The 27885-nt window shown below is 53.3% G+C and overlaps 15 protein-coding genes across 15 annotated transcripts; 9 read left to right on the forward strand and 6 right to left on the reverse strand.

Annotated features, from left to right (window-relative positions):
* Window positions 1-88: 88 nt before the first annotated feature.
* RHO25_008364 (uncharacterized protein) lies at window positions 89-1671 on the forward strand (the record flags this gene model as incomplete). The annotated part of the gene is made up of 3 exons (XM_023600495.2): window positions 89-361; window positions 411-1266; window positions 1319-1671. The coding sequence occupies 3 exons, from the start codon at window positions 89-91 to the stop codon at window positions 1669-1671; spliced, it is 1482 nt and encodes a 493-aa protein (XP_023448850.2).
* Window positions 1672-2598: 927 nt separating this feature from the next.
* Window positions 2599-4957, forward strand: RHO25_008365 (uncharacterized protein; the record flags this gene model as incomplete). Its single annotated transcript, XM_023600496.2, has 2 exons — window positions 2599-3144; window positions 3194-4957. The coding sequence occupies 2 exons, from the start codon at window positions 2599-2601 to the stop codon at window positions 4955-4957; spliced, it is 2310 nt and encodes a 769-aa protein (XP_023448851.1).
* Window positions 4958-5472: 515 nt separating this feature from the next.
* Window positions 5473-6072, forward strand: RHO25_008366 (uncharacterized protein; the record flags this gene model as incomplete). Its single annotated transcript, XM_023600497.2, has 1 exon — window positions 5473-6072. One exon carries the CDS (start codon window positions 5473-5475, stop codon window positions 6070-6072), a length of 600 nt encoding a protein of 199 aa, XP_023448852.1.
* A 426-nt stretch (window positions 6073-6498) lies between these two features.
* RHO25_008367 (uncharacterized protein) lies at window positions 6499-7844 on the forward strand (the record flags this gene model as incomplete). Its single annotated transcript, XM_023600498.1, has 2 exons — window positions 6499-7498; window positions 7564-7844. 2 exons carry the CDS (start codon window positions 6499-6501, stop codon window positions 7842-7844), a joined length of 1281 nt encoding a protein of 426 aa, XP_023448853.1.
* Window positions 7845-9676: 1832 nt separating this feature from the next.
* Window positions 9677-10324, reverse strand: RHO25_008368 (uncharacterized protein; the record flags this gene model as incomplete). The annotated part of the gene is made up of 1 exon (XM_023600500.1): window positions 9677-10324. One exon carries the CDS (start codon window positions 10322-10324, stop codon window positions 9677-9679), a length of 648 nt encoding a protein of 215 aa, XP_023449441.1.
* A 315-nt stretch (window positions 10325-10639) lies between these two features.
* On the forward strand, window positions 10640-11092 carry RHO25_008369 (uncharacterized protein; the record flags this gene model as incomplete). The annotated part of the gene is made up of 1 exon (XM_023600501.1): window positions 10640-11092. The coding sequence occupies one exon, from the start codon at window positions 10640-10642 to the stop codon at window positions 11090-11092; it is 453 nt and encodes a 150-aa protein (XP_023448856.1).
* Window positions 11093-11157: 65 nt separating this feature from the next.
* On the reverse strand, window positions 11158-11630 carry RHO25_008370 (uncharacterized protein; the record flags this gene model as incomplete). Its single annotated transcript, XM_023600502.2, has 2 exons — window positions 11158-11440; window positions 11497-11630. 2 exons carry the CDS (start codon window positions 11628-11630, stop codon window positions 11158-11160), a joined length of 417 nt encoding a protein of 138 aa, XP_023448857.1.
* Window positions 11631-12412: 782 nt separating this feature from the next.
* Window positions 12413-14078, forward strand: RHO25_008371 (uncharacterized protein; the record flags this gene model as incomplete). Its single annotated transcript, XM_023600503.1, has 4 exons — window positions 12413-12706; window positions 12768-13540; window positions 13602-13923; window positions 13989-14078. The coding sequence occupies 4 exons, from the start codon at window positions 12413-12415 to the stop codon at window positions 14076-14078; spliced, it is 1479 nt and encodes a 492-aa protein (XP_023448848.1).
* A 385-nt stretch (window positions 14079-14463) lies between these two features.
* On the forward strand, window positions 14464-15325 carry RHO25_008372 (uncharacterized protein; the record flags this gene model as incomplete). The annotated part of the gene is made up of 2 exons (XM_023600504.2): window positions 14464-14646; window positions 14702-15325. The coding sequence occupies 2 exons, from the start codon at window positions 14464-14466 to the stop codon at window positions 15323-15325; spliced, it is 807 nt and encodes a 268-aa protein (XP_023448849.2).
* Window positions 15326-15367: 42 nt separating this feature from the next.
* Window positions 15368-16096, reverse strand: RHO25_008373 (uncharacterized protein; the record flags this gene model as incomplete). The annotated part of the gene is made up of 1 exon (XM_023600505.2): window positions 15368-16096. The coding sequence occupies one exon, from the start codon at window positions 16094-16096 to the stop codon at window positions 15368-15370; it is 729 nt and encodes a 242-aa protein (XP_023449228.2).
* Window positions 16097-16549: 453 nt separating this feature from the next.
* Window positions 16550-17995, forward strand: RHO25_008374 (uncharacterized protein; the record flags this gene model as incomplete). The annotated part of the gene is made up of 1 exon (XM_023600506.2): window positions 16550-17995. The coding sequence occupies one exon, from the start codon at window positions 16550-16552 to the stop codon at window positions 17993-17995; it is 1446 nt and encodes a 481-aa protein (XP_023449500.2).
* Window positions 17996-18866: 871 nt separating this feature from the next.
* Window positions 18867-19611, reverse strand: RHO25_008375 (uncharacterized protein; the record flags this gene model as incomplete). The annotated part of the gene is made up of 2 exons (XM_023600507.2): window positions 18867-19021; window positions 19080-19611. The coding sequence occupies 2 exons, from the start codon at window positions 19609-19611 to the stop codon at window positions 18867-18869; spliced, it is 687 nt and encodes a 228-aa protein (XP_023449711.1).
* Window positions 19612-21000: 1389 nt separating this feature from the next.
* On the reverse strand, window positions 21001-22630 carry RHO25_008376 (uncharacterized protein; the record flags this gene model as incomplete). The annotated part of the gene is made up of 2 exons (XM_023600508.2): window positions 21001-22409; window positions 22468-22630. 2 exons carry the CDS (start codon window positions 22628-22630, stop codon window positions 21001-21003), a joined length of 1572 nt encoding a protein of 523 aa, XP_023449501.1.
* A 962-nt stretch (window positions 22631-23592) lies between these two features.
* RHO25_008377 (uncharacterized protein) lies at window positions 23593-24381 on the reverse strand (the record flags this gene model as incomplete). The annotated part of the gene is made up of 3 exons (XM_023600509.2): window positions 23593-23721; window positions 23772-24167; window positions 24217-24381. 3 exons carry the CDS (start codon window positions 24379-24381, stop codon window positions 23593-23595), a joined length of 690 nt encoding a protein of 229 aa, XP_023449838.1.
* Window positions 24382-25380: 999 nt separating this feature from the next.
* Window positions 25381-27733, forward strand: CAT1 (catalase A; the record flags this gene model as incomplete). The annotated part of the gene is made up of 3 exons (XM_023600510.2): window positions 25381-25546; window positions 25600-25962; window positions 26016-27733. The coding sequence occupies 3 exons, from the start codon at window positions 25381-25383 to the stop codon at window positions 27731-27733; spliced, it is 2247 nt and encodes a 748-aa protein (XP_023449497.1).
* Window positions 27734-27885: the final 152 nt, after the last annotated feature.

Here is a 27885-nt window from a genome sequence, read left to right on the forward strand (position 1 = left end):
AGATCCTAGCAACTGGCCAGCATATCGAAGATGGACATCGACAGTCCTCATTGCCATGTACGCCTTCATTGCACCCATGGCATCAACCATGGTCGCACCAGCCTTGGACACGCTCAAAGACGAGTTCGATTTGACTTCAAGCGTGGAAGAGTTTCTCATCATGTCCATCTTCTTGCTTGCGTTCGCGATCGGACCGTTTCTGTGGGGACCTCTTTCTGAGGTCTTCGGTCGAGTTCGTGTCATTCAAGGCGCGAACATGATCTTCTTGCTCTTCAACACGGTTTGTGGATTTGCGAAGACCAAGGAGCAGATGATGGCTTTTCGATTCCTTGCAGGTATTGGTGGAAGTGCGCCCCAAGCAGTGAGTCCATTACGCTTCATGCGAGGTGAGCTCTGCTGACAAGATACAGGTTGGTGGCGGAATCCTGAGCGACTGCTTCAAAGCTGGAGAGCGAGGTCTGGCAACAGCGATCTACAGCTTGATGCCTTTCCTCTCTCCTGCAGTAGCACCAATTATGGGTGGTTACATGACACAATACATTAGCTGGCGCTGGGTGTTCTGGACCACAAGCATATTCGATGCGGCGGTTCAGATCGCTTGTGTTATCCTGCTCAGAGAGACGCATCATCCTACGATCCTCGCCAACAAAGTCAAGAAGCTGAAGGCAGCTACTGGCAACCAAGATCTTCATACAAAATGGCAGGGGCCCGAGCATACCATGAAGAAGAAGCTCATGAAGAGCTGCGTTCGTCCTTGGATCATGTTGACCACACAGCCAGCACTCCAGGCAATGGCATTGTTCCGAGGTTACCAGTACGGTCTCATGTACCTCGTATTCGCCACGTTCCCAATGGTCTTTGAGGGTTCCTACAACCAAGATGTCGGCCGAGCATCGCTGAACTACCTCTCACTGGGCGTAGGTTTCATCATCGGTCTTCAAATTTCTGGCAGGATGCAAGATAAGATCTACACCTGGTGCAAAGTCCACGAAGTCGACCCATCGTCGCTGCGAAATACGTGGCAGTCCTGGAAGCTCTTTCGGAATGGCAATTCGAAGCAAGAGAAGGGCAGTCTGTTGCCACAACCGAACGGATCACCCACTGATCCCGCGAACCCGCGACACTCCATTCCGAGAAAGCCTTTGCCTCAGCGTATGAGCACACTGAGGCGCCGAGGAACCAACAAGTCCCTTGTCGACCCTACCAAGGGCCTGCCAGAGTACCGACTGCCACTTGTTCTGCCCTTCTCGATGCTCATCCCTATTGGTAAGTTATCCATATTCTGAATCTCCCAACATGCCCTAACATGCCTTCCCAGGCCTCTTCATTTATGGCTGGAGCGCGCACTATAAAGTGCACTGGTTCGTTCCGAACTTGGGCACCTGTATCTTCTCAATCGGTCTAATTGTCTGTTTCAACTGCGCTCAAGGCTACGTGGTGGACACATACACCACCTACGCGGCTTCAGCGACTGGTGCAGCAGCTTTCGTACGGACCATGGCTGGTTTCAGCTTCCCGCTCTTTGCGCCTCGCATGTACCAAGTCCTTGGAGTTGGTTGGACGAACAGTACTTTGGCCTTCATCAGCATGACTTTGGGACTTGTTGCGCCTGTACTTTTGTGGAGATACGGTATGTGGCTCCGAAGCAAGAGCACATACTGTATTGGATGATTGTAATTTTTATGGTTGGCATTGTTAGCGTTCAGCATGTTAGATTTGGCGAGAGATACCCATTATTATGCGAAATTTCGAGTTTGATACATGACCTTCCCGCATCTCGGTCCTTTCAGCTCTCCTCTAGCAGCCCTGTCATCTACCGCCCAACAGCATCGTTTCTGCAAGTTGCTTCTCCGACCCAGGACAGGGGTATGGCCTTGATACAACTGCATCCGGCGTGATGACTGTGCATTGGAAGCTGTTCTTGTCTGCCAAGTCGGGGCCATGTGGACGCACGGCGTCCAGTCGGTGAAGCCTCACCGCTGCACACGAAGCTGTAGCAACATCTGCAGCCTCCGTTCAGCTCCATGCAATCGTGGCATGACCAATGTGACGAGCAGTATTGGTGTTGACAGCAACGAGGCTTCCACGTGCAGGACACAGGGCTGCGCTAACCCGTCGGAGCTCCCGCGATGGCCCCACTTTTGCTGGGAGCGAACACCAGCTCGAGGAATCAACATCACTCTTCATCTACTCCGCAAGACCAACACCTCGACGAGGTCCCGCATATCTTGCCTCGTCCGCAAGACTGGATGCGAAAATGCGACGGCAGCAAACGCTCCTCGCTGGCGGCGTGAAGAGCAACCTGCCGCGTATGAGCTTGATACTTCGGGGAGCTGATACGGCATAGCTCTGCTCTGTGGCTGCCTCACGGGCGTGATGGCGCGCACTGTGGCTAGCTGGAGCATGGCATGGATGAGTCTGGAATGCTGTACACATGGAGCTCCACGCGAGACAGCGGGACTCAGTGTCTGCCAAAGGTAGTATTTATCTGGTGTGCACTCCCCGCCCTGGAGGCATTGACCATACTCTTTTCATACGCCGAATTTGGGCGAATTCTACTCAATCTAGCACTTCATTGGTCTCGCGCCAAGTAGCATCATGGCCGCCACAGCCCAGCCTATTGCTTTGACTCCTGGAGTGGTAGTTGGTGCTACGCTCCAAGTCACACAGACGAAGGAGCGAGAATGGCCACTGGAAGTGGAGAAAGTCCCAATCCCGTTCTGGGACACGGGAGTGTTCGTCACAGAACTCGCCAACCTCAACAAGCTACCTATGAAGTTTGAACATCTCACTGAAGAAGAAAAAGCCGCAGCACACCAAAACCCAGAAGCACTGTTCCAAAAAGCTCAAGACAATGCACCGGAGGCCATTTCAGAGGGCACTTACAGAGGAACACAGCTCGCCCTGACCAAGGTGTACCAATTGATTGAGAAATCTTACGAGTCGTTCATGGACACGGCGAATTTCGAGCCCTCAATTCCTTCTCCTCTGAGCCTCGAACAGAAGCGAAGAATCTTCTCTTTCACCGATCCGGCTACGGATGGGTACCCACCACATCTCAACCTTGCTGCCAACAAGTCATTTGCCGAGGACAAAGCAGCACCGATGCAGAAATCAACCCTGACACAAGGAGACCTCTTCAATGTGAGTACGCAGGCATCAGGACCAGGTCCCGAGACTAACATGGTGATAGAAAATGCGCCTGGCACAATTGACTGCACTTTTGCCACAGCTCGTTCCCAAGACGTTCCTTGGTAAAGCTGCTGCTGGTGCAGGGCAACTTGTTGCTGAGCTAGCGCTTGGCGACATGGGACGCCCCGATGAAGGCCAGACTCTTGCCGATGTGGAAGAATACAACAAGAAGCAGCGTGCCAAAAGTGGCAGCTTCTTTCAGCGAAATGATATCTTCAACTTGCCAAACATTGGAGACATCCCGGATTGGTGGAGTGACCGGAGGTTTGCTCAGCAATTCTTCACCGGGCCTAATCCTACCACGATCGAGCCTGCTTCCGACTTCTGGATAAAGCACTTTATCGACGACGCTACAAATGCGCCAGAGGATCAGAAGATGAAAAAGAAGATTCAAGATCTGGCAAGCAAGGATCGAGAATCACTCTACATGCAAGATTACAGCTACTTCAGGAAAGCTTGTGGGCTCAAAGACACTGACGAGATGAAGTGCGAGTTCCAAGAGACTTACAAATCTGGGCTGGGCACGAAGACCAAAATCAGCCACCGATATGGAGTCGCAGCTGTTTGCCTGTGCCACCTGCCGGAAAATGGAGTACTCCACCCGCTTGCCATCGTTTGTGACTGGCGCGGCAGCGCCGATAAGTCGGTCACAATCTACAACAAAGAGCTTCCTCAATCCAAGCAAAAGGAGGACTGGCCGTGGCGATATGCGAAGACCTGTGTACAGACCTCAGACTGGATGCGTCACGAGGTGGTCGTGCATCTTGTCAATACTCATTTCATCGAAGAGGCTACCATTGTTGGAGCTCAGCAAGCATTCGAAGACCATCATCCGGTGTTTCAACTCCTGTATCCACACTGGCAGAAGACATTGTCGATCAATGCTGGTGCTCGAGCAAGTCTAGTGCCAAACGTGATTGTGGACCTCATCGGTGTCACAGCCGACCAAGCCAAGACATTCATCATGCACGAATACAAGAACTTCGACTTCAAGGGTCGCTACGTTCCTCTAGATCTGAAGCGCCGTGGGTTTCCAACAGAGAAGCGCGACGATCCCAAGTACCTCAACTATGCGTACGCTCGATGCATCTACTCGATGTGGTTCAAGATTCATTCCTTTGTGACCGAGATGCTCGCTATCCACTACGGCAAAGACGGTCAAGACAAAGATAAGGCCGTACAGGCAGATCAACACATCAAGAACTGGTGCAAATACATGCAAAGCCCACCAGCACCGAAAGACGGCGGGGCTGATCTTCCCAGCTTCCCAACAATCACAAACTTTGCGGAATTGGTTGATGCTGTTACCATGTGCATTCATTTGGCTTCACCACAACACACAGCAGTCAACTACCTTCAGAACTATTATCAATCATTCGTGGTCAACAAGCCTCCTTGCTTGTATCGTCCAATCGCGGAATCTCGCCAAGAGCTGGACAGCTACAAAGAGCAAGATCTTGTTATTGCATTGCCAATGAATCGGCCCCGAGAATGGCTTCTCGCCTCGCACATTCCATATTTGCTGTCTGCGAAGCCGGGGGACAAGGAGTCCTTGATCATCTACGCGGCGAGCAAGTATCACCTTTACAAAGCCAAGACTGGACCTGGAGAGCAAGAGATCAAACAAGCCGCTGCGAAGTTCTACAAGGCGTTGGCGGATAGCGAAGAGGAGTTCAGGAAATTTGGAGAAGATACCTGGGACTCAGATTCCATTCAGTATAATGTGCTGAGCCCGAGTTGGAACGCTGTGTCAATCGTCATCTAGTCTTGTAGTATGTAGTTTATTTATCGGCTTCACTTTTGAACCTGTGCTGTAGGATTTGGTGAAGTGATGATCGAATGTGAGCACAAGAAACATAATGCTAGCATACATGTATGTATGCAGGACAAGGATAACATGCATGGGTGACGACACCAAACAGTACTAGCGCGACTTGGCAAGCTTGTGACTGTCACATGCCAGGCGCATGCACCTCTCTTCCACTTTCACGCACTCGCTCGCCCATTCGGTGTACCCATGACTAGGCCTAGAAACGTCGCTCATTCACCTCAACAGCAATGCAAGCCCTCGTTAACAATTGTTCAAGCAATCGCGAAGCCACCTGACCATCTTCCACTGCCACTGATCTGCGACAACGCAACGAACTCAGCACAACTCTCACGGTTTCCCTCCTGGCCTGATCGCAAGCTTCATCGCTTGTCAAACCTATTCGTCCAATTTCAGCCTGACGAACGCGCTATAGCCGCGACTCTCACGCTACCCACGCGACGTCCTCTACCATGAACCCCAGCGAGACGCCCTCGAGTCCTATCAACTCCGCCAAGTCACGATTGACAGAAGAGCAGAAGAAGCGCAACCATATAGAGTCGGAGAAGAAGCGTCGAGAGGCGATCCGCAATGGCTTCGACAGGCTGTCCACTATCGTGCCAGGCATGCAAGGCCAGGCGCGTTCCGAAGCGATCGTGCTCGCTGCCACAGTCGATTACATGCGATCGATGATCAATCAGAAGGACAAGATATATGCTGCGGCTATGGAAAAGGGCTGGACACCGGAGCAGTTCAATCGCTACTACCAGGTGGCAGAACAAGAAGCTCGTGCGATGGAGAATATGCCACTTAATGTCAATTCTGCGGGCGTTCCGGTGCCGAACCAGAACCAGGCTCAAGCCGCAGCGCATCTCCAAGCAGAGGGTCAGCAGCAGGCCAATATAGGTGGCTCGGCACCTACCGACACGCCTGCACCTCAGCTTACTCCTGTTACGCCAGCGACTCCGGCCACGCCAGGACCACCAGTCGCAAGTAACGGAGTGACTTCATCGAGCGCAAATGGCGATGGTCAGGGTAGAGAATCAAACGAGAAGACTTCCAGTGCGACATGAGCGAGGTCTGTGAAGGTATTCGAATACTGGCCACCAGGGTACTTTGGGAAGATGAATACTGAGAGGCATGGACTGTATTGAGTGGATAGGCACCAAGCCACGCTCACTGGAATATTGATATCGACGGTGACAATGGGATACAGCGCCACATCGGCAATGCTCCAGGATTTTGCCCTAGGGCACCCTTCACTCAAAGAAACAGCTAGTCCGGCATTCTTTGTTCGCGTTGAAGGCCATTGTGCTTCGTGATCGCAGACACGCAGAGGCACTGCGCTTCCTGTTCCGGCAATTTGAACAAAGAAGTAGCCGAGCTAATTTTGCCATGGTCACTCATCATAGCTTCCAGGGTGAAACCGTGGACGATCTTCGAAAACCACTCGATTTTGCGTGCCCGCTCAGAACAGCACAAGCATTTTTATTGGCCAAATGGGCACGCCACTGGCCGCAGAAGACATTGATAACGTTGGGCCCAACATACACATAGACTTCAGACAAACGCATCAAGAATACGGATTCCGCAAATACATTCGTCCAGGCTACAAGCAATGCTCCCCTCCACGATTGCATCGTTCCAAGAACAACCCCGAGGCTTCTTTTGTCAATTTCAAGCCATTATTGCGATCGGGGGATGTGAAACCACAGCATAAGCAGAGTGTATACTATAAGGAAATCAAGCACTGTTGTCGGACGCAGGTCGAAGCATTTACGCAAATTTTCGAGCTCTACCCTGAAGCTCTGGCGGAACTCGAAAGATTGATAAAGGAGGACGTCAGCGACTTAGCTTGGCTGGACAGAGCACGCGCTGCAGCGCACTACATAGAGTTAAGAGATGAGATTCTGCGCGTACAATTCCCAGATGCGACGAGTTGGCCTTCCCGGCAGGGGAGGAATTCCGAAGCCAACAAACAGACTGTGGCGGAGATGCTGCGCCAACAAGCCAGAGGAAGAAGTGATATGCGGGACAGTGAACAGAGACGGCCACAAGATTCGAGAGAGCGACCTGCAGCACACGGAAAAAGGGTCGCTGAGCGTGGGATGCATGTTCGATTTGTCCTGCCACCAACCATGACGCAAATCAAGCATTCTGTGTCAAAGCCTCTGAATAGTGTGCGCATTCCAACGAAGCTGCAAAGTCAAACAACCAAGGCCAGTGGTACCACAGAGTTAAGCCCGGTTATCGAGGAAGTGCCAGAAGACACGGAAGTTAGCGAGGCGCCGCTGGTCTCTGGAAGCTGTCCACTGCCACGAAGAGAAACGGAAGAGTGGACCTACGTAGACCCAAAAGAAGGCTGGACGAGAGTAGTAGAATTGGATGGTGACTGGGAGAATCCGCTTGAATCGCGATGGCAGAATCTGGAGCGTTTCGAGGCGGCGGGTCGTCATGTAGTCGCAGGGCAGGAAGAGCGATTTGCATGGAGACATAAAGGTAAGGCAAAGCCGACTTGTTCGCGAAGACGCCTTGGAAGTGGAACTGACATATTGGACACGTAGACTACACTCAGCTCGACCCTGATGAACAGCTGCTTCGCGACTCCGAGTATATTGAACGCCAGCGAAGAGATATGCAGCAAGAGCTCTGTCTGCAATATGCAGATCTGGAACGACTGCGGGCTGGAAATACGAAACTCGAGACGCAGATTGTGTCCGCTCCCATTCCGCCGGTAGTAATTCCCAGCCCAGTACGCTACACAGCTGCGGCTCCAAGCATTCGACCAGGACGCACCACAGTCCCAAAGCCCACGGTGGAAGACGACGACGAGGAAGATCTCTAATCAGATGTATTTGAGAAGATTCCGAAATCTACGAACTCAATACTTTCACCTCCTACAAATTCATAGTCCATTCATACCCCAACTTTGCAAAAATATCCTTACACATGGTCCAGCCCGGCCTAGGTTCCAAAATCGGAAACTTCGCATCATCGCCATGCTCTTCTACTAATTTCGTACAATCCAGATGCAACTCCTCCACATAGCCACACAGTAATCCACTGCTCGCAAATCGTTGCAGCCAAATCACCAACACGCCAGCGATCGTCGCCATTTGCTGGTTCGCGTGACCTTCGCTGAAGAGATATCTCTGTAGTAGCCGATCTGTATTTCTGCACGGTTCCTCGCTTGGAGGTCCTGCTTCGAGAGATAGGACCACGGTCTTCAATCGTATCGGTGTAGATATTGCTGTTTCCCGAGATAGATGAGGGCCGAATGTGAAGAATTGTCGTAGAAGGAGGAATAGAGCGTGAACGATTCTGTTCTCGGTTTGTGGATGTCCGGATGTCAGATCCGCGGCCCAGAGATCGGAGAGATGGAGTTTGATGTGCAAAGTTTCGAGGTGGACGGGATGGCAACGAAGACTGAGCCAGGTTATCGTTGAGGTCGTGGAAGTCAGGGTGAGGAGAAGGCGGGCTGTGGCATGATCGGGATTGCATTTGGGAGAGATTGGAGAGGTTGGGTCTGTGAGAGGGAATAGATGTTTCATGTCAGAGTGAGTTGTCCTGCAGCATCGAAGGAGGGAGAGCCAGGTGGGACGTGGAGGGTTTGAGGGATAGTTGACGAGGAGGGGGTCTGCTGGGTCAGGATCTGATAGTTGTTGAAGTGAGGCGAGATGGCATGGCTTCGGAATGTCGCTGTGTTTTTCTGTGAAGCTCTCTGGCCACGGCAAGGTTTCTTCAGTTGCGTATTGGTAGACGAGGTCGCGAATCTCTGGTGGAAGGGCCAGGAAACCCTTGGTGCTTGTGTTCATGGATGCCATCGGTCGCGATTGAGCTGCTCAAAGCCCACTGTACACAGCCGGAATGTTGGCTGAGGGAAGGAGAAGGAATCTTATTCACTGTATCTTGTGGCGGCTACTTGATAGAGTAGCTTGTTGTAGCACGTGGCCATCTGGCCTATGGCCTGCGACTAATGTAAGACTACACAAGGAACTACTCGGTAATGTTGACTCCTCATAAGCTTACCCCTCATCGCGTCCACCTAGCCGGGCTGGCGGGCATATTCGCTTGTGCTCATCCAAGCAATCACGCGATTATGTCGCGTGTCTCGTGACAGACACGCGACATAGCCAAGTCAGGGAAGCATTCATTGCTCAGATGTATTCCTGGGCAACAATGTTGGCCGTGACCAGGTGGACAGGCGGAGAAACCATCTCTCCGCAGAGTCGAGTCGAGGTCGACTAATTCCAGATGGACTGTGCTGCCCAGGAGTCCCCACGACCAGGTTTGAGAGCAGATGCCACTGTATGAGTTCCGCTGGTTGCGGTCCATGATCTCAGTTTCTGCTGTTCGCACCTTGATCTGCGACGTTGTTCGACGACAAACTGTTTAGGCCTGACGACTCGGGATGTTCAATTGTCGCGCACGTTTTACACGTGTTTTTGGCGTGATATGAGATTTTCCCAGTGCACCTCATATACCAGGAATGGGGATGCCCGTCCCGCCCTCAAGAGGAGCCAGTAACGAGAGATTCGATCGAGTCACCTGCCGCAGTTGTTCGTGTCGATATAGAACGATTGGCCATGCGTCAGGCAGGGGGTCACAGCACCAAGGAGGTGGTCGTTAGACCTCGTTCCATAGCCCTGGGCAAGGCATGCTAAGGCATTCGTCCGTTCAACAGATGATCCCATCGTTCTCCACCCGTATCTCTTCGTGACCTTTGCCGTCCTTCGTCTTGCGCCGCTTCTCATTCCTCTTGCGCCTCTTCTCTTCTCGCTCTTTCTCCAATTGCTCGGCCGTGGTCTTGATCCTCGTCTGCAAATCGGTTTGATCGTGCACTTTCTCCTCTTCCATCTTCCTCTTCAGGTACTCAAATCTTTCCTCCACGTCTTCCAACGTGGCCCTCTTGACCTCTCCGGTCTCTCCAGTTGCGATCAAATGCTGCTTACTGTTCAAATGCTCCACCCACTGCAGATTGTCCTTGAATGTCAAGTCGCAAGCATCGCAGTAGAATCCGGCTCCTTTGCCACGCTTGCCCTGTCCTGCGCCTGCAGCGACGAGAGTAGTCTTACCAACCTGCTCAGCGACGTTCAAGCGCTGCTGACGCGCCTCGGTCTCTTTCGTGTCGGTGGGCGTCGAGGCGCGACGGTGGTATTTCTTGCCTTCTAGCGCAGCTTCATACCGCGCCTTGCCCTCCTCCTTGACCTTGGCGTCGCGGTCGCGCGCTTTGGCTTCATACTCACTGCGGTCCCAGGTGCGGCGGAAGGAGGTGTCGCTCGGGCCATTCGACGCGCCGCCGTACGCGCCCTTGCGGTCGCCCATTTTGCGCAGACCGCCCACTTGGCCGCGAGCTGTCAGCTGTCTGTTGTTGTTTTCGGACTGCTAAGACGGGTTGCCCAGACAGAATGTCTTGGAAAGGGCAGTAGCCAAGCCAAAGTCGCAACAGAAAAAGTCACGCCGCTCCAGTTCCCAGCAGTTCTGTAGTTCCTTGTTGTCCAGAAAGGGTCTCATCAGTTTTCCACGGACCCGCGAACCCGATCGGACTGCGCTCCAGCCCACGCCACCGCGGTTTCTGCCTGAGTTCGTTGACGGCTGCCTTCCAGCGAACTTTACTGCTCCGAGGGATTCGTGGTCAGCATGGATAGTGTGTCGCGACAGAGCAAGGCTGTGGCGCAAAACTTCATCAACGCCCTCGACAGCCAGAACTTCGATGCGCTGCCTTCGATGTTTGCCGACAATGCCGGCTGGTGGGTGATGGGCCAGGACAATGTGTCCTGGGGAGGCTTCCTGCCCGCTCACAAGCGCATACCCCTGGCCACGCAGATGATCGGCCAGTTTTCGCAGTACTCGCTCAAAGCATTCAATATCATCGCCGAGGGCGTGCAGGTCATGGCCGAACTAGAGGTTGTGTCGTCGAACCAGGACGGCAAAGTCTACACGAATTCCGTCGTCATGGCATTCACGATAACGGCCGGAAAGCAGATCCTCCTTCTACGCGAGTATCTGGACAATCAACAAGTACTGAATTACATGGAAGCTTCCGGCAGCACGGCAGGCGTGAACAACAAAGTGGACGCGATCGGGCTGTAGGGAATAGATTGAGCTATACGAAATCGACATGACGCGAGAGACAGCACATTGGCCCGATTTGCTACCTACAGACTGAACTCCAATCTATTACCCGCATAGTCACGCGCAAAGAATCGCGAAGGGTATTCGGCACCCTGAGACCCGCTATTTACCTTCCCCGGTCGGTCGGCTTCCTGAGGGGCAGAATCGCCTCCTCTTTCATGGTGCTCCCAGATCCGTTGCCGTAATTCAAGCAAGGCGTCTGGAGATTCGATCTTGAAGCATGGGTGGCGCGAAGACTTGGTGGAATTGGAATTGTTTTTATCGAGAGCGATATGGACTTGTTGACCTGAAGAACCGATATCAAACCTGGAACATGCAATTAGCGAGAATGACACGTATTTGCTCTCTTCTTGTATTCATACCAAGCCAGCGATCCCTTTTGCAGCTGTGGCACAGGTCTTGGGGTTAGCCCAAGCGTTGTGCCATAGAACTCCTCGGCGTGATGCAGCGTGTCGGCTGGAACCAACAGGTTGACGTGGGCAAGACCTGTTATCATTTTGGATGATTGTGTCGATGATGGCCGTGCAAACGATATGCTTCGAAACTGTAGTAACTGCTCACAACGATGACTCTTGCCAACGTCCAGCCCTCCGCCGAGAATCGCAGACGACGAAGAAGTGGGGTCACGCGCGGCAGTTGAGGCACGCGTCAGCAAATTGGAGAATCACGACTTCACACTCTAGAATACAACATCTACTTAGATCTTGCGATACATCATGTTCCAAAACAACAAATACCGTATACATACCCGCAAACTTATCTGGCACCAGCCTACGTCTTTGCCCTCAGCTCGGCAACTGAAGTGCAGAGAAGGATGCGCTTGCTGCTGTTCACGGCTAATAGACTTTGCACGACCAGGTAAGGCGTACTGCTGATCGTCAAGCGAGTCCCAGTAGTAGAACGAAACTTCTATACATATCTCCGGACGTATGTGCGGATTCTTCACATCTGGCTATAGCTCAAGCCCTACCTGCACTGCGCTCGGCATCAGAATTGTAGACAAGGATGCGCTTGCCGCTAGTATTCATGTCCAATGGACTTTGCAAGCCGAGGTCGAACTAACCTCGAAGGCGTAGAACTACGTGTAAGGTTACCGGACTGCAGCAGGATCATCGAGCTGACCGGGTCTGGCGGTGCGGCGGCCATGTGGAAGGATGCGGATCGGCAGCGAGACATCATGGCTACGAGTGATATATTATCATCAGGCGGGCACAATACTTTCTTCGACCGCTACGCATTGACGAGCCTCAACGACCATTGACGCTGCAAGTTGTGACTATGAGCACTCTTCCCCCTCTTCCCACGATAGCTGGGCTCGGCCTCCTCGTGGCTATTGGCATCGCCCTTTTCAGTCGCTATCACGCTTTGCGACATATACCAGGACCACGGCTAGCTTCAATCACAGATTTATGGGCAGCATGGCGCGTGTTCCGAGGCGAGTACTACATGGACGTCGTCGCGGAACTTCATAGCAAATACGGTCCTGTCGTCCGTACTGGGCCGAACCGGGTTTCGTTTGCTAGCCCTGATGCCATCGCCGACATCTATGGCACTTCATACGTCTATCCGAAGGTAAGACAGCGACTAAGTGTGACATCTCCCGGACGACCGCAGGCTCATCGGGTCGTAACAGGCAGACTCATATAGTCCGATGACGGTACTTGCCAATGGTCAAGAACTAGCAACACTCGTCACAACGAGGGACGAGAAGCGGGTTACTGGAATAAAAAGGCACATCTCGGCCGGCTTCTCAGCGAGCACATGGCTGAAGCAAGAAGACCAAATAGACGAAACGATCAGCATCCTGCTCGACCAACTCCGCTCGAGATCGGGTACCACTATCTCCTTAAACCGGTGGCTCAGTCTCTGGTCTTTCGACACTCTCACCACCCTCGCCTTCAGCGAAACACGTGGTTTTCTCAAAGCCGGCACTGATCTCGACGATGTCTTCGCCAGCAGCCAAAAGCGCTTCGCTCACTGGAGACACTGGGCTCTGGCGCCAAACCTCGAAGCCCTGATCTACAAGAACTGGCTGATGCAAAAATTCCAAAAGACCTCCACCTCCCTGGCGCAAATGGCCATCACTCGGATTCAGCAACGTAAAGCGGCAGATAAGAATGCTACAGGAAGAGATCTCCTTGATCGATATCTTGCTGCTAGTCAGGAAGCTCCAGATGTGATCAGACCTCACGACGTAGTCGCATTGACGATTTCGACGATCCATGCTGGCTCGGACACGGTAGCTCTCACGACTTCGCTGGCATTATCCTATGCGCTAAGCAACCTGCCAATCTTCCGGAGGTTAGAGCAAGAAATTCTGGCAGCTGGTTTGGACCCCTTCGTTCCAGTACAATTCGCTGACGTCGAGAGACTGCCTTACTTGGATGCTCTACTTCGAGAGACACTGTATGTATATGTTTACCATTCGCGAAACTGTAATCAAAAACTAACCTGTACTTCTCTCCAGACGCTTCACCGTCAATCCCAACATCAACGAGAGGACCATCACGTCCTCTCCCCTGGGCGGCGTCACGATTTGCGATACTTTCATCCCAGCCGGTACCGATGTTGCAGTCTCCGATTGGGACGTTACACGCTCTAAAGCAGTTTTTGGCGCCGATGCTGAAATTTTCAGACCTGAGAGGTGGTTGGATATAGACGAAAAAACGCGAAGAGACTATGATCGAGCTAGTATGGGATTCAGCTGGGGCAGAAGAATGTGTATTGGACAACATTTGGCGAGGATTGAAATGAAGAAGTTGGTTGCGACTTTGGTGAGGAGTTTCGAGGTGAGTTATTGCTCTATCCCTTTCTTTCCGTGCAGATATTGGCATATATGCTAACGAGGTAGCAGATGGAGCCTGTGAAAGTTGGCGAAGCTGGCTGGGGTGGAGGTTTCAAGGCATGCAATCTGGACGTCAAAATGTCTGAAAGGAAAAGTTGATGCTTTTTCGATGAGTTCAGTGACTTCAAAAGTATGTTCGATTATAAATGCTTGATGGACGATTTGGTGACCCATATCGTTGGTATCTGGTAGCAGCGTGCCCTCCAAGACGTGCCAATGTCGCTCTATGCACAGCGCCCGAGTAGCCGATCCCACGTCATGTGTCCATTGGTAGAAATGTTAATCGACTTGTACATTAGGAATGAGCTCTGTATCTGCCTGTGCACTCATTCATACTCGTTGTTAGACAGAAAATTTCAAGATGCCCATTTTCGATTACAGCGGGAAAGTCGTCATTCTCACGGGCATTGGCGCAGTGGGTGAGGGATATGGCAACGGGACAGCAATGTAATGACACTGCATATTTCCCTGCACTGTGCATTGAATGGAGCTCACAAGAATCAGGGCGGCTGTCATGGCACGCCAAGGCGCCACCATCTTTGGATGCGATGTCAATCTCGACGCAGCGAACAAAGCTCGGGACAAGATCAACGCCGAGGACGAAGTGAAGAACCATCCAGCGAGAGAGCAGAGTGGCCAGGCCGTAGATGTTTTTCAAGAGTCCACAGTACACTCCTAGAAGTATCCTTGCATTGAGAAGTGATCCTGACTCCGGAATTCAGGATGTAACCAAAAAGTCGGCCTGTGAAGCCTTCGTACAAGCATGCATACGGAAATACGGCCGAATCGATGTCCTCGTCAATAATGTGGGCAAGTCCGAACCAGGTGGGCCAGCAGAGCTTTCTGAAGCGGTCTGGGATGCGCAGACAGACGTGAACCTGAAGTCTGTATACTTGATGTGCCATCTTGTGTTACCGATCATGGAGAAGCAGGAGACAGGAGGAGTCGTATTGAACGTGTCTTCGATTGCTGGGCTTCGATATATTGGCAAGCCTCAAGTGGCATATGCGGCAACAAAGGCAGCCATTATTCAATTCACCAAAACCACGGCTGTGATATATGCTCAGCGGACCGGGGGTAAAGTGCGGCTCAACACCGTCGTTCCTGGTCTGATCAACAGTCCCCTCGTGGCTGTGCTAGCTGACAAGTATGCCGGAGGCGATCAAGAAGGGTATCGGAAAGTGCGAGACAAGCAGTCGCCAACAGGCAAGATGGGCACTGTTTGGGATATTGCCAATGCGGCGTTATATCTCTGCTCTGACGAAGCAGATTACGTTACTGGGCAGGAATTGGTCGTCGATGGCGCAGTGACAGATAGCACCGGACAACCTGATATGGGCCGGTAGTCGGTGACTAAGAATAGATTGCCACGCCTGCATCATCAATCTTCATCCATCTTTCGTCAAAGATAAGAATTGAGAGACGGAGACGATCTGATAGCCTTTTCGCTTCATCGCCGGCAGTACCTTTCTCAGCATCGGCACTGTCCAAGATCTTCTGTCGTGACAGATAATCACAGCGCCTGGTCGCATCATGCTCAGGATATGCCAGGCGTTCAGCCTCCAAAAGCTGATGAACGGATCATGTGGATAGATGCTGCCCAGAATGGTCTTGTAGCCTGCCATAGTGGCGACATCCAGAATTCGCCGACTGAAGAAGCCAGAGCCAGGCCGGAAAAGCTGCAACTCGGGTCTATCTTTGCCAGCAGTCTGGTATGCTGCATTGATGTAGCCATCGACCTGGTGAATTTCGTCCTCTAGGACGTGGCTCGGCAGCTGGATACTAGGCTCGTCGTGCATGGCGTGGTTGCCAAGCTCGTTTCCTGCAGCTACCATCTCGGCCAGGAGTTGCTCATTTCCAGCGACTTGACCTCCAATGATAAAGAAGGTGGCCGATGCGTCATTTGTTTTGAGGATGTCGAGTATCTCGCTGGTATATGGGCTTGGGGCATCATCTATGGTGAGAGCTATAATCTTCTTATCTGTCTCGACCTGGAATAGGACTTCTGGGAAACGATTCTGAAAGTATTGAATCACAGCTCTACGCGGCTTGTAGATGGTATACAGCGGGACCACGACCAAGAGGACGACGATAATGATGATGGTTTGGGTGGCCATTCGCGTTCGACGCGCTCTCCTCCTCGGCCAGAGGCGTCCCGGAAGGCGGAAGAAAGGGTTCAGGAGTGGCATCACCGCGCCATCGTCTTTTCGCTCGCTCGCAACCCTGTTCGATGAAGCTGATGAAGTCGAAATGTTTCCCCTTTTCGCTATCTCGAAATGGTTGTCCAATCGGGAGCAAGACGCGTGCTCAAAGCGTCGGGCAGGCGCGGCTGAAGTCAAGCTTTCGGCGGCTGCAGGGATTCGCACGCGAAGAGGAAGGTGGCATGCTGTCTTTCAACCCCCACCAGGCAAGCGCGCGTGGTCAATTCTCTCATGTTCGCTGCTGCTCTGCGACCCGTTTGGTCTTCATCTGCACGAAGCCTTTGGAATACACCTCGCCATCTCGCACGACGATATAAACACACCACCGCCGAGTGGCCGTACATCTACCGCCTAACACCGTCACCCAACATGGCGCCGCAGCTGCAGAACTTCTACCAAACGGTGGACTCGCTGGCAGAGCCCTTCATCGATCGGCTTCGCAAGGCCGTTGCCATCCCGTCTATCTCCGCCGAAGAAGAACGCCGACCCGATGTCATCAAGATGGGCCACTGGCTCAAGGAGCAGTTGGAAGGGCTTGGAGCACACATGGAAGCTCGTGAACTGGGACCACAGCCACACAAGGAGCACCTGGCGCTCCCGCCAGCCATCATCGGCCGCTACCCAGCGCAGAAGGATCCCAGCAAAAGGACCATCCTCGTCTACGGACACTACGATGTGCAGCCGGCGAACTTGTCTGACGGGTGGGCCACGGAGCCCTTCGAGCTCAGCGTCGATGACAAGGGCAGAATGTATGGTCGTGGCAGCACAGACGACAAGGGACCAGTCTTGGGCTGGTTGAATGTCATCGAGTCACATAAGAAGGCCGGGATCGAATTCCCTGTCAACCTGCTCATGTGTTTCGAAGGCATGGAAGAGTATGGGTCAGAAGGTCTGGACGATTTCATCATCGCCGAGTGCAAGCCCGGCAAGTTCTTCGAGGACGCCGACGCTGTCTGCATCTCGGATAACTACTGGTTGGGCACCGAGAAGCCTTGCTTGACCTATGGCCTGCGAGGCTGCAGCTACTACTCCATCGAAATCAGCGGGCCTGGTCAGGATCTTCACTCTGGAGTGTTTGGAGGGACAGCACAAGAACCCATGACCGACCTGGTGCGCGTCATGGGTAGTCTCGTGGACACGGATGGTAACATTCAGATCGAGGGTATCAAGGAGCTTGTCGCTCCGCTCACAAAAGAGGAAGAGAGCCTGTACACAAACATCGCATTTACCATGGACAACCTGTACGAATCGCTAGGAAGCAAGACTGGCATCTTCCCTGATAAGGAGCGAACATTGATGGGGCGATGGAGATATCCCTCCCTTTCGCTGCATGGTGTCGAGGGCGCCTTCTCAGCTCCTGGCGCGAAGACTGTTATCCCCGCCAAGGTGACAGGAAAGTTCTCCATCCGCACCGTACCGAACATGGAGCCAGAGGACGTCGACAAGCTTGTCTATGCCCACGTGGACAAGGTCTTCAAGTCCCTGAACTCCAAGAACAAGATCAACTGCTACCTGCAGCATGCTGGCAAGTGGTGGGTCGCATCGCCTAAACACTGGAACTTTACTGCTGCTGCCAAGGCTGTTGAAGACGTGTGGCACACCAAGCCTGACCTCACGCGAGAAGGTGGCAGCATCCCCGTCACCTTGACATTCGAGCAGGCCACCGGGAAGAACGTGCTGCTCCTACCCATGGGCAGCTCCACCGATGCCGCGCATTCCATCAACGAGAAGCTCGATCGTCGAAACTACATTGAGGGCATCAAGTTGCTCGGAGCATATCTGCATTACGTTGCCGAAGAGCCAATGCAGGGTTAGAGGCGCAATAGAGGCAGGAGCGTGGCATATTGCTTGCTTTGTCAGTGCCTGCACTCTTGCACCAAGTCGCGAGCAACATCCCGCGCTGGAATGGAAGTGCTGTGGCGCTTCGCGTAAGGCTAAGCCAACAACAGCGGAAAAGCTGACGGATGTCATCAGACCAGGCCACAACGTAACAGGCCTGAGAGGCACGAAGAAACACAACATGGGCGTGGTCCAATTCGTGTCAGATACTGATATAGGAGCGCAGCTCAATATTCCTCAGCGATCATGCTATCAAGAACAAACATGTCCTCAAAATACTGTTGTTGTAGGGAATATCGGCGATGTTGCAAAATCCGGAATGCTCTCCGGGATAAGCTGACTGCGGGCAAAACAGGCTGTCTCACCAATGAAGCCGGTCGCGAACAAGCCGCAAAAGGCGCACTCACAAAAGTTTCCAATGATAGCACTTTCCAACATTTTGTGAATGAGGAGTCCAAAATCAGGTAAACAATCATTATCGTAATGCTCTCTGTTCCGGATTTACGAACACGAAAAAGGCTGTTCTATGAAAAACCCGGCTAAAACGACATTACTGTGCTCGCGATTATATGTACAACAGAACTGTAGCTTTGCTGGTTGGGGCCGATTGTACCATGGGCCAACCGGCTATGCAAAAGGACATCCCATCATTGTTGGCCGTATCTCCCTAGATCCTGTGTTTGTTCTTTGCCATGCATCAAGCACGCCATGCTCTCTCTAAACGAAAGGGGCTGATGAAAGTCATGCTTCTAGCATGCGACAAAGTCCTGCATCGCTGTTGTCCTGCCCTTTCGTCTTTGTGTAATTAAGAGACGCTGAGGATGAAACAAGAGTTGCGGAGAGCAGCTTAGATCTCGATCTTGAGGTTGAGGATGTTGGTGATTGGGAGGGCCTTAAGGATGCTGCTGACAACACCGAGGACACCGTTGACGAGGTCCTCGACAGCATCGAGAAGGTTGTTGAGGGAGGTGGTGAGGCCGTTGAGGGAGACGCTCAGGTCGACTGCGGATGGAGGTTAGTATATGTTAATGCAGTTGAACGGGGTATGCTTATGACTTACGACCTGGGACAACCTTGGTGGCGTTCTCAATGGTGGCAGTGATCTCAGCAACGAGAGAAGAGACGAGGTCAGCGACACCATCGAGGTCAGCGTTGACAGAGATGTCGATTTGGCGCTTAGCAGGGAGGACGTTGCCGACGATTGGGAGAGTGCGAGCGACACCAGTGACCGTAGAGACGACAGGGATACCAGAGAGAAGGCCGTTGACGATTTGGAGGACACCACCGACGTTGGTGAGGTTGGTAAGACCCTCAGTGGTCTCGAGGACGGTGTCGACGAGCTGGACGAGACCGTCAACCTCCTTGACGATGGTGTCGGTCACCTCGGTGAGGTTGACAGCGACGGTGGCGTTGACACCGAGGACGGCGACGTTGGCGGTGGCGTTGATGGCGCCGGTGATGGCGGTCACTTGGCCGAGGAGAGGGTTAAGGAGGCCGACGACGCTGCCGAGTTGGCGCTTCTCCTCAATAGGAGCTGGAGCAGCGAAGACAGACGCGGCGAACGCGCCGACAGCAAAGGTTGAGAAACGCATTCTTGCTTTCGTTTGTGTTTGGTTTTGGTTGGTTTGGCTTGCGGGCTTTACTCGAAAGAGTGACTGGGGTGAGGCGCGGGTAAAAGAGCGTGTGAAAGCAAGAACGGCTGCTGTCGTTTCGGTTCGTAGAGAATGAATGAAGAAGAAGAGGAAGAGAGGAAAGGATGTACTACGATTCTTGTATTTGCGCTTGGCCTCCTGCTTCGCCGCTCACTGCGCTTGCAAGTCCTTCAAGCGAGAGGGGTTTGATGACCTGCCCGGGAATGAAGCCATTAGGATCGCCCTAATGGACGCGACACCACATGTCGGCGTCGTTGGCACACGGTCTGCTGCTGATCGACATCGAGGGTGGGCTTATAGGCGGCGTGCTCTCTTTCGGCACCAGTAAGATTCCTCCGAGGGTCGCTAGCCATTGAGCGCAGACGTTTTCGCGGAATGTTTCACTTCATTCGTTGCGCTTTTCTGCTTGGATAAGGGGCGTGGTGTTCGTATGGTGGAAGTGTTGGGTCTTCGCCGTGGTGCACTGTCAGTTGTGGGTGAGCTAGTCGCACTGCTAGACATGGTATGTCGTGGCAGCAGGGGTCTTAAGCAAGCGCTTTAGGCAAGAAGTCGTCGATGAACGTGATGCATGCTTCCTGGTACGGAGCTGAGGCTTCAGGAGATACCCAAGATGCACATTCCTGTCTGACAGTTCGTTTTCACGCCTTTGCGAATATCTTTCGCAACCTTTGCTGCTACCGCATGTCGTATACCACAGGTGAGTGCAGGCCGCAGGTCTTACGCGACTTCAAGAGGTGACGTCGTCGGTGTTCGGGTCCACCACGGGGGTAGATCTATTAATTTCGGCCGCGTCCCAGATCGACTTCTGTGAGAGGCGTGCACTTGGCACAGACTGCTGGAAGCGGAGCGCATTAGATACTGCTGGGGAGCCGGTGGGCAATTGCACTTGCTGAGATGGTGCTCCACTGCTCATTATCACGCTCCTCGAGGCTGTTGTTGCGTGCTCTGTCCTCTGTATGCATCATGTTGTTGAAATACACTGCGAACAGTCAGCAAGTTGCACAATGAGCTGCGACATCGAAGCCATCGAACGCCACCATCGCCCAGCTCGTATATCGTCTTGTCACTGTCCTCGTGGTCGGGGATTACTCCTATAAGGCCCATGACATTCACCTCAATGCGGAAAGCTGCTGAGTTGGCGGCGTCATTCCTGTCTGTGCGCTGGAACCCTGTCGTCGCTGATTACTTTCGCATTGCTCGAGACTAGGGTAAAGGCTGGGCAAAACTACGGTATACAGTAGTCGTTATCTGCTGGGTATCTACAACATGAGCAGCAAATGACTTTGTCATCAAGGCATATCGTCGTGTTCATCATCGTGTCTCGTAAAGTCATCCCCACGGGAAGGCGCTTCCTCGCAAGACCTTCTTTAGCTGCTCCTCGCAACCAAGTAACCCGTCCCTCAATTTCTTCGGCACATTTGCCGTCTTCCTTTTGGAGAGGAGCCATTTCGACATGCGAATACTCTTGTAGCCCCCATCATCCCGATGCTCGACCTCAACATTGGCTGCTTGGCCGCCGAACGTTGTTGCACCTGCGCTTGGCGATAGCATGATTGGAATATCGGCGACCTCGTTCCTGGGCACACGTCGCGAGCGTTTGGTCATGGGCGCGAGCGCGTCATCCCATGTCCCCTGCGTGAGGTCAATGCCCTCAAAGCGAAGCTCTTTGACTGTCGCCTTGTGACTGGCAAGGAAATCACTAATATCGCTAGCAGCTGCCGAGATGTTCTCCATTTCTATGATTTGCAGGTTCATGAATCGTAACGGTCGTAAACGCTTTGACGGATTCGCTTGACTCAACATTGCTGGATGTCGCTCATGTGGGGATAACTCCGGTGCATATGGTCGATGAACAGGCAAGTGCCCTCTCTGGCCGATCCATCGGAATCGAAACGTCTCCAGCCGACTTTGGTAATTGCGGAGGTATGTCTGGAGCAGCTTGAGCTGGTCCGGCTCGTAGCAGCCACCGGCGTGCGATAAATGCACCGCATCTATGCTCAATTTGCGAATGCGCGCCCATCGACTTGCCGATCGCGGCGATGCACCCATCCCCAGCAATGGAGAAAGTGATAAGAGACCACCAGGATGAATTGGACTTATGGAGAGCGAGTCCAAGGCGTTGAGCGAATTCTTCTCAATGGCAATTCGCAACGATATCAGGGCATAGTCGACGACACTCTTTCGGTACCTCTGGGAAGCATCATAGCCAGGACAGCTGATTCCTAGATGCTCAAGGTTGACGAACGCAGAGAGGGCGCGAATGAACGCCGCAACATTTGTAGCAGCATGAAAGAGGGCGGGGTACTGTCGAGTAAGGATCTCGGTGGTGCCTGCGTCTCCATATCTGGGGGCCCTGCTTCCCTCGGCCTGAATCTGTGGCGTGTATGTGAAGCTGAGCTCAGCCCCGGAGTCTGGGTCCACCAAGGGCGGGAGAAAGGTATCCACTGTATGCGGCATATTAAACTGGAGCTCTTTGACGAAGAATCCGAGCCGGTCCAATGCGGCCAGCTTCGAAGGCTTGGTGAATGTATTTGTCTTGAAAGTAATTTGAAGATCGGAGAACAGCGCCGGCGCTGCTCGTACGCTGAAGTCATGACAGGCCAGTCGCAGACTTGCCAGATCACGGTTTGACATGAAGGAGAGAAGTCTCTCACGACATTTGTCTTCCAGCCAAAACTTGAGGAACGTGCTGCTGTCGCACAGAACAAAGCTGCAGACCGATGCATAGCTCTCGATAGCTGCCAAGTACCTGCGTTAGGCTCCCAGACATGAGCAATGGGTGGTGAGCATACGTACACCTATCACTGCTAGTATCAATCTCTCCAAACAAGAGCCTGCTACCTCCACTGCGCGATGTTCCAGCTGACGTGGCAGATGCAGCGGAAGAGACGGTCGAAAATGCGGTCGAGGGCTTGCTAGCCAGGGCACACGCTCTGCGTTTGTCCTGCTTGCAATCCATCGTGAACGAAGAAGATCATGGGGCCGCTTTCGACTCCAAATCAGGCTGCGATTTCGTTTGCGACTAGAAAGGTACCGATGGACGAATGCAAAGGAGGATCTTGAACGTCGGAGGCATCGCGATGGCTAGGTTTTCACCGTCCCTGCCACTCCACGGCACTCGCATGCTGTGCTCTGTGCTGCTGGCCGGATGCATGAGCTGTGAGTCACAATAACAGCGCTGTTGGTCGAGGCCGACTGAAAGCGCTGGAGCATCATGCAGCGCAGGGTGATCCTCAACACACAAAGACACGACCATATCGCGAAAGTCGAGCGGACCGGACGTGATGTATGGCGGAGGTCGGCAACGAGGCTGGGCCCGCGTGCAGCGGCCGATGCAGCATGCGTTTCATGGTAGCTTCGACCAATGGGTAGCTTTGACGAGCAGCCAGGCGCAAAGTCTCTGCTGCAGGAGGACAGCTGAAACGGGCCTCGAGCTGTGCGACCTGCATGGAAATGCCGCAGAAATGGGCCAGTGTCGCGTGCTTGCACGTTCAAGCGCGTGTGGATGTTTGTTTTCGGCCTGCTTCGTGTGCGCAACTGTGAGATGTGTGTTGGGGTTGACCTCGGCAAGCACTTCACGCGAGAAGTCAAAATCGACATCACGTCCACCTGGCAATTTCTACGCGACGCGACGCGACCGTGACCACGCTTTCAATCGCGAAAAGAGCGCGTCTCATGTGACCTTCAATCAATGGTGATGGAGCTCCAGAAAATGCCTTTGAGCGATAACTGCTGAACCTGCTGAACATGCTGCGCACCTGCAAGACGCCTTTTATTGCTGCCATGCACTATGTCACAGCACTGTCTGTCGGCGGCGCAGCTGCGTGAGGGCCCATCCATGCGCTTCGCAGTGACTTGCCTCCGGCAAGAATGCCTGGAGGTATCTGCGCTCTCGACATCCAGTCTCCACGAGATCTCTGTTCACAATGGTACGAGGTGGCAGCCGAGCAGACCTCGCCCTCCCCAGTCTCGACGTGGCGTGAGCTGCATTTCATGGCTCTGCGATATTGCCCCTTCACCCTCTCTCAAGACCTTGACCAGAATTGTGCGCTATGTCATGTCAGCTTACATCGCTAAGCCCGCGTGCATATTCAACGTACGTTCTCATTCTGTTGCACGATCTCCGCGACCTTTGCCAGCCGCTCATGGTTCGTCCAGGTCGCCCACCCAAATTTGGTCACTTTGTCGCCGACTTTCATGCCAGCTTGTTCTGCTGGACTTGAAGGCACTACTGCGTTGACTCGGGCAAAGGGAGGCTCCACGACTGGCGCTGCCCTAGTCGTTGCGCTGCCAGAAGCTTGTGCTGGTATCTCCTCCGGCGTCTTCCCTGCTGCGAACTGCTCATGCACGGCCTCCTCTAGGCTCTTCATCACAGTCTTGTGGTCATTCTTCAGCCGTATGATCCTAGCTCTTGTCGTTCGAATCTGCGCAACATCGATGTCCGATCGTGGAAAGCCATCGGGCGTGGTAAGCGGAGTCGTCATATTCACGCCGTGCTAGCTTCTTGTTAGCTTCGGCAGTCCGGTTGCGGACTAATTTACTCACAGAGTCGAGGACTGAGCCCAGAGCCGACAATTCAGCCTCGAGATTCTGCTTTTGTGTGATGAGCTCCTGGAAGGACTTCTTCGAGCCTTGCGAACTCGAAGCTGCTTGCGACGTTGGACCAGAGCCCACTGTGGGCGCGTGTAGATCGTCCATTCTGAGCCCCATTTGTAGTGCGGAGAGGAGGAGCAGTTGATGAAATGGAAATGATTGTAGGAGAGGTGAAGGTCAAGGCTGCCTCGCCAGACGTAATCGTCGACCTACGTTGCGGGGTTGATGCTGTATGCGTTGCTGAAGTCGCCTGAGCGATCGTAGAGTTCTTTCGGCGCAGAGACAACTTGCAAGGTCTCGTCGCGCTCCTCGACAGCCAATAGTCGACTGCTCCACGGTGGTCATTGAGAAGGAAGCGCACGACAAGCGAGAGCGAAGCGGTGATGGCTCCGGCCTTCAAAGGCCGCTAACTAGGCTTGGAACGGCTAGATTTGAATTTTGACTTTGGAAAAGACCACAGTCGCGTGCACGATCTCTCCACGCACACGTGTACTGTACCGCTTCGTTAACATCACCTATCGGTTCAAACTCGCCAACGTCTATCGTCCGGACAATGGGCGGCACGGCACTGAGTCTCGACGCGACGCGACGCTGTCACAATCTATCAGACCAGTCCCGCGCACTTTACTCGGTTTCCTGAAGCCGTTGCAGCGATCATCGTATGCAAAATGTACCGGCTGAGAGCGCGGAGAAACGTTTGGAGCTACAAAGAGAATGGACGAAGCGACTCCATAATTGCGCACACGGTCGTGCTCGCTGGTGGTTACCGAAAGACGAAACGGCTGTCGTCGATGTGACGTGAGGGCCTGCTAATCACCGCGCCGCTGATTGGGGCGCAAAGTGCATCTGCGCTTCGCACAGCTTTTTGTCGCCTTCGATACGTCAGTGTGTGCTCCACGCCGAACAAGGACAGCAGCGTCTTTGTTACTGCCGAGCGTCACGCTTGCATACATCGCAATCAGCGCGTCGGGCAGTGGCGGCAGCTCGAGCAGCTCGCTCCTGCTGTCATAGATGACAAGTCCGAAAGGCAGGTAGGTATATCAACGTCTGGGCAATCACCCACACTCACCACTCTCTTCTCACCCCATCTTCGCCACCACTCACATCGTAGCAAATATGTCGACCGCAAAGCAGACGGTGACAGCCGGCCTGGAGAAGCTCCAGCAGACCGTCAATGGCGCCTCCAACGCCAAGGTCGCAGACCTCGAGAAGAACACGAAGAATGTGTTTGACGAACAGAACCGCATCACCACAGACTATGGCGTTCGCCAGCACACCACTGGTACGTGATCAAGCCTTCTATCGACTGATGATCGCCCCGCTAATCAATGGCAGATGACTGGCTCAAAGTCCATTCGGAGAACAAGACTGGTCCTATGCTGATGGAGGACCACGCGGCCAGAGAGAAAATCAACCGTTTCGACCACGAGCGTATTCCTGAACGCGTTGTGCACGCCCGTGGAGCAGGAGCCTTCGGTACCTTTAAGATGCACAAGAGCTTGGAAAAGTACACTTCAGCCAAGGTCCTCACAGACACATCTCGCACCACGCCCACCTTCCTGCGCTTCTCGACTGTATTGGGAAGCCGAGGATCTGCAGACACTGTTCGTGATGTACGTGGCTTTGCCATCAAGCACTACACACCAGAGGGAAATTGGGATGTCGTAGGCAACAACATCCCCGTCTTCTTCATTCAAGGTGAGACATGCCTCCATTCAGCCAACCTTGACGCATTGACTGACGACGTGCAGACGCGGTGAAGTTTCCCGATGCGATCCATGCAGGCAAGCCAGAGCCTCACAACGAAGTGCCTCAGGCGCAATCCGCCCACAACAACTTCTGGGACTTCCAATTCATGCACACCGAGGCCACGCACATGTTCATGTGGACACAGTCCGATCGTTCTATCCCACGATCATACCGTATGATGCAGGGTTTCGGAGTCAACACCTACACTCTTGACAACGCGAAAGGAGAGCGATTTTTCGTCAAGTTCCACTGGACTCCACATCTCGGTGTTCACAGCTTTGTGTGGGACGAGGCATTGAAGCTGGCGGGCCAGGACCCAGACTTTCACCGCAAAGACCTGTGGGAGGCAATCGAGAATGGTGCATATCCCAAGTGGGACTTTGGTGTCCAAGTCATCCCCGAAGGCGAAGAGGACAAATTTGACTTTGACATCCTCGACGCCACAAAGATCTGGCCCGAAGATCAGGTGCCTGTCGAGTACGTCGGCGAGCTTGAGCTCAACCGCAACCCAGATGAATACTTCACCCAGACTGAGCAGGTGGCTTTCTGCACGGGGCATGTAGTGCCAGGAATTGGCTTCTCAGACGACCCTCTGCTCCAGGGCCGCAACTTCTCGTACCAGGACACTCAGCTGAGCAGACTCGGCATCAACTTCCAGGAGCTGCCAATCAACAGACCCATCTCGGGTTGTCCAGTCATGAACAACAACAGGGATGGTGCAATGCGACACACCATCACCAAGGGCACCGTAAATTACTGGCCAAACAGATATGAAGCCGTGCCACCTGCTGCGAAGGACGAACAGCCTGCTCCCTACATCGACTACCCTGCTAAGGTTGAAGGTATCAAGGCTCGTCTGCGGTCCAAGAAGTTCCAGGAGCATTTCAAACAAGCACAGCTCTTCTACAACTCGCTGTCGAAGCCAGAACAGGTCCATCTTGAAGCTTCCCTTGGCTTTGAGCTAGACCACTGCGAGGATCCAATTGTCTACGAGCGCATGTCACAACGTCTAGCAGACATTGACCTCACGCTGGCACAAAACGTTGCTGCACTTGTAGGAGGCACGGTACCACAAAAGGCAGGTCGCGAGAACCACGGCAAGAAGACTATCCACATTAGCCAGACAGAATTCCCTGGCAAGACGCCTACGATTGAGTCGCGTCGCATCGCCATCATCATCGCCGATGGCTTTGACAAGACTGCGTACAACGGCATCGTTGCGGCAGTGAAGGCAGCCAAGGCGCTTCCGTTCACCATTGGCCCACGACGTTCAGCAATCTACGCTGCCGGCGAGAGCAAGGATGACAGCAAGGGTGTGCAGCCCGACCACCACCTTGAGGGCATGCGGTCGACCATGTTCGACAGTGTCTTCGTTCCCGGCGGTGCGGATTCCGTCGCCACCCTCCGCAAGAATGGTCGTGCTCTCCACTGGGTCCGTGAAGCGTTTGCTCATCTCAAAGCTATCGGCGCTGTTGGCGAAGCAGTTGACTTCGTTCGCGATGCTTGCGAGCTGCCTGGTGTTGAATTCTCTACTAGCGATGCGGTTACCGACAGCTATGGTGTCGTAACTGCTGCCAAGGTGCAGCCAAACAGCTTCAAGGAGACGATCTCGATGGCGAAGGGTGCCGCTGACTTTGTCGACGCCTACTTCTACGCCATCAGCCAGCACAAGAACTTTGACCGGGAGCTGGCAGGATACCCACCGATGGTGGCTTACTAGAGGAGGATAGTAGTTCTAGCACGTTAATGAAGTTGCTGCAAAGCAGCTATGATCGAGAGTATGAGACGTTCCTGTTCGTTGAAAGGTTGGCTCATGCCTCCAGAGTTGTTCCTCCCACGTTGTCTGAGTCCGATACCTTGCGGACGGTGTAA

This window comes from Cercospora beticola, chromosome 5 (assembly GCF_033473495.1).
Source record: "Cercospora beticola chromosome 5, complete sequence".
NCBI lineage: Eukaryota > Fungi > Ascomycota > Dothideomycetes > Mycosphaerellales > Mycosphaerellaceae > Cercospora > Cercospora beticola.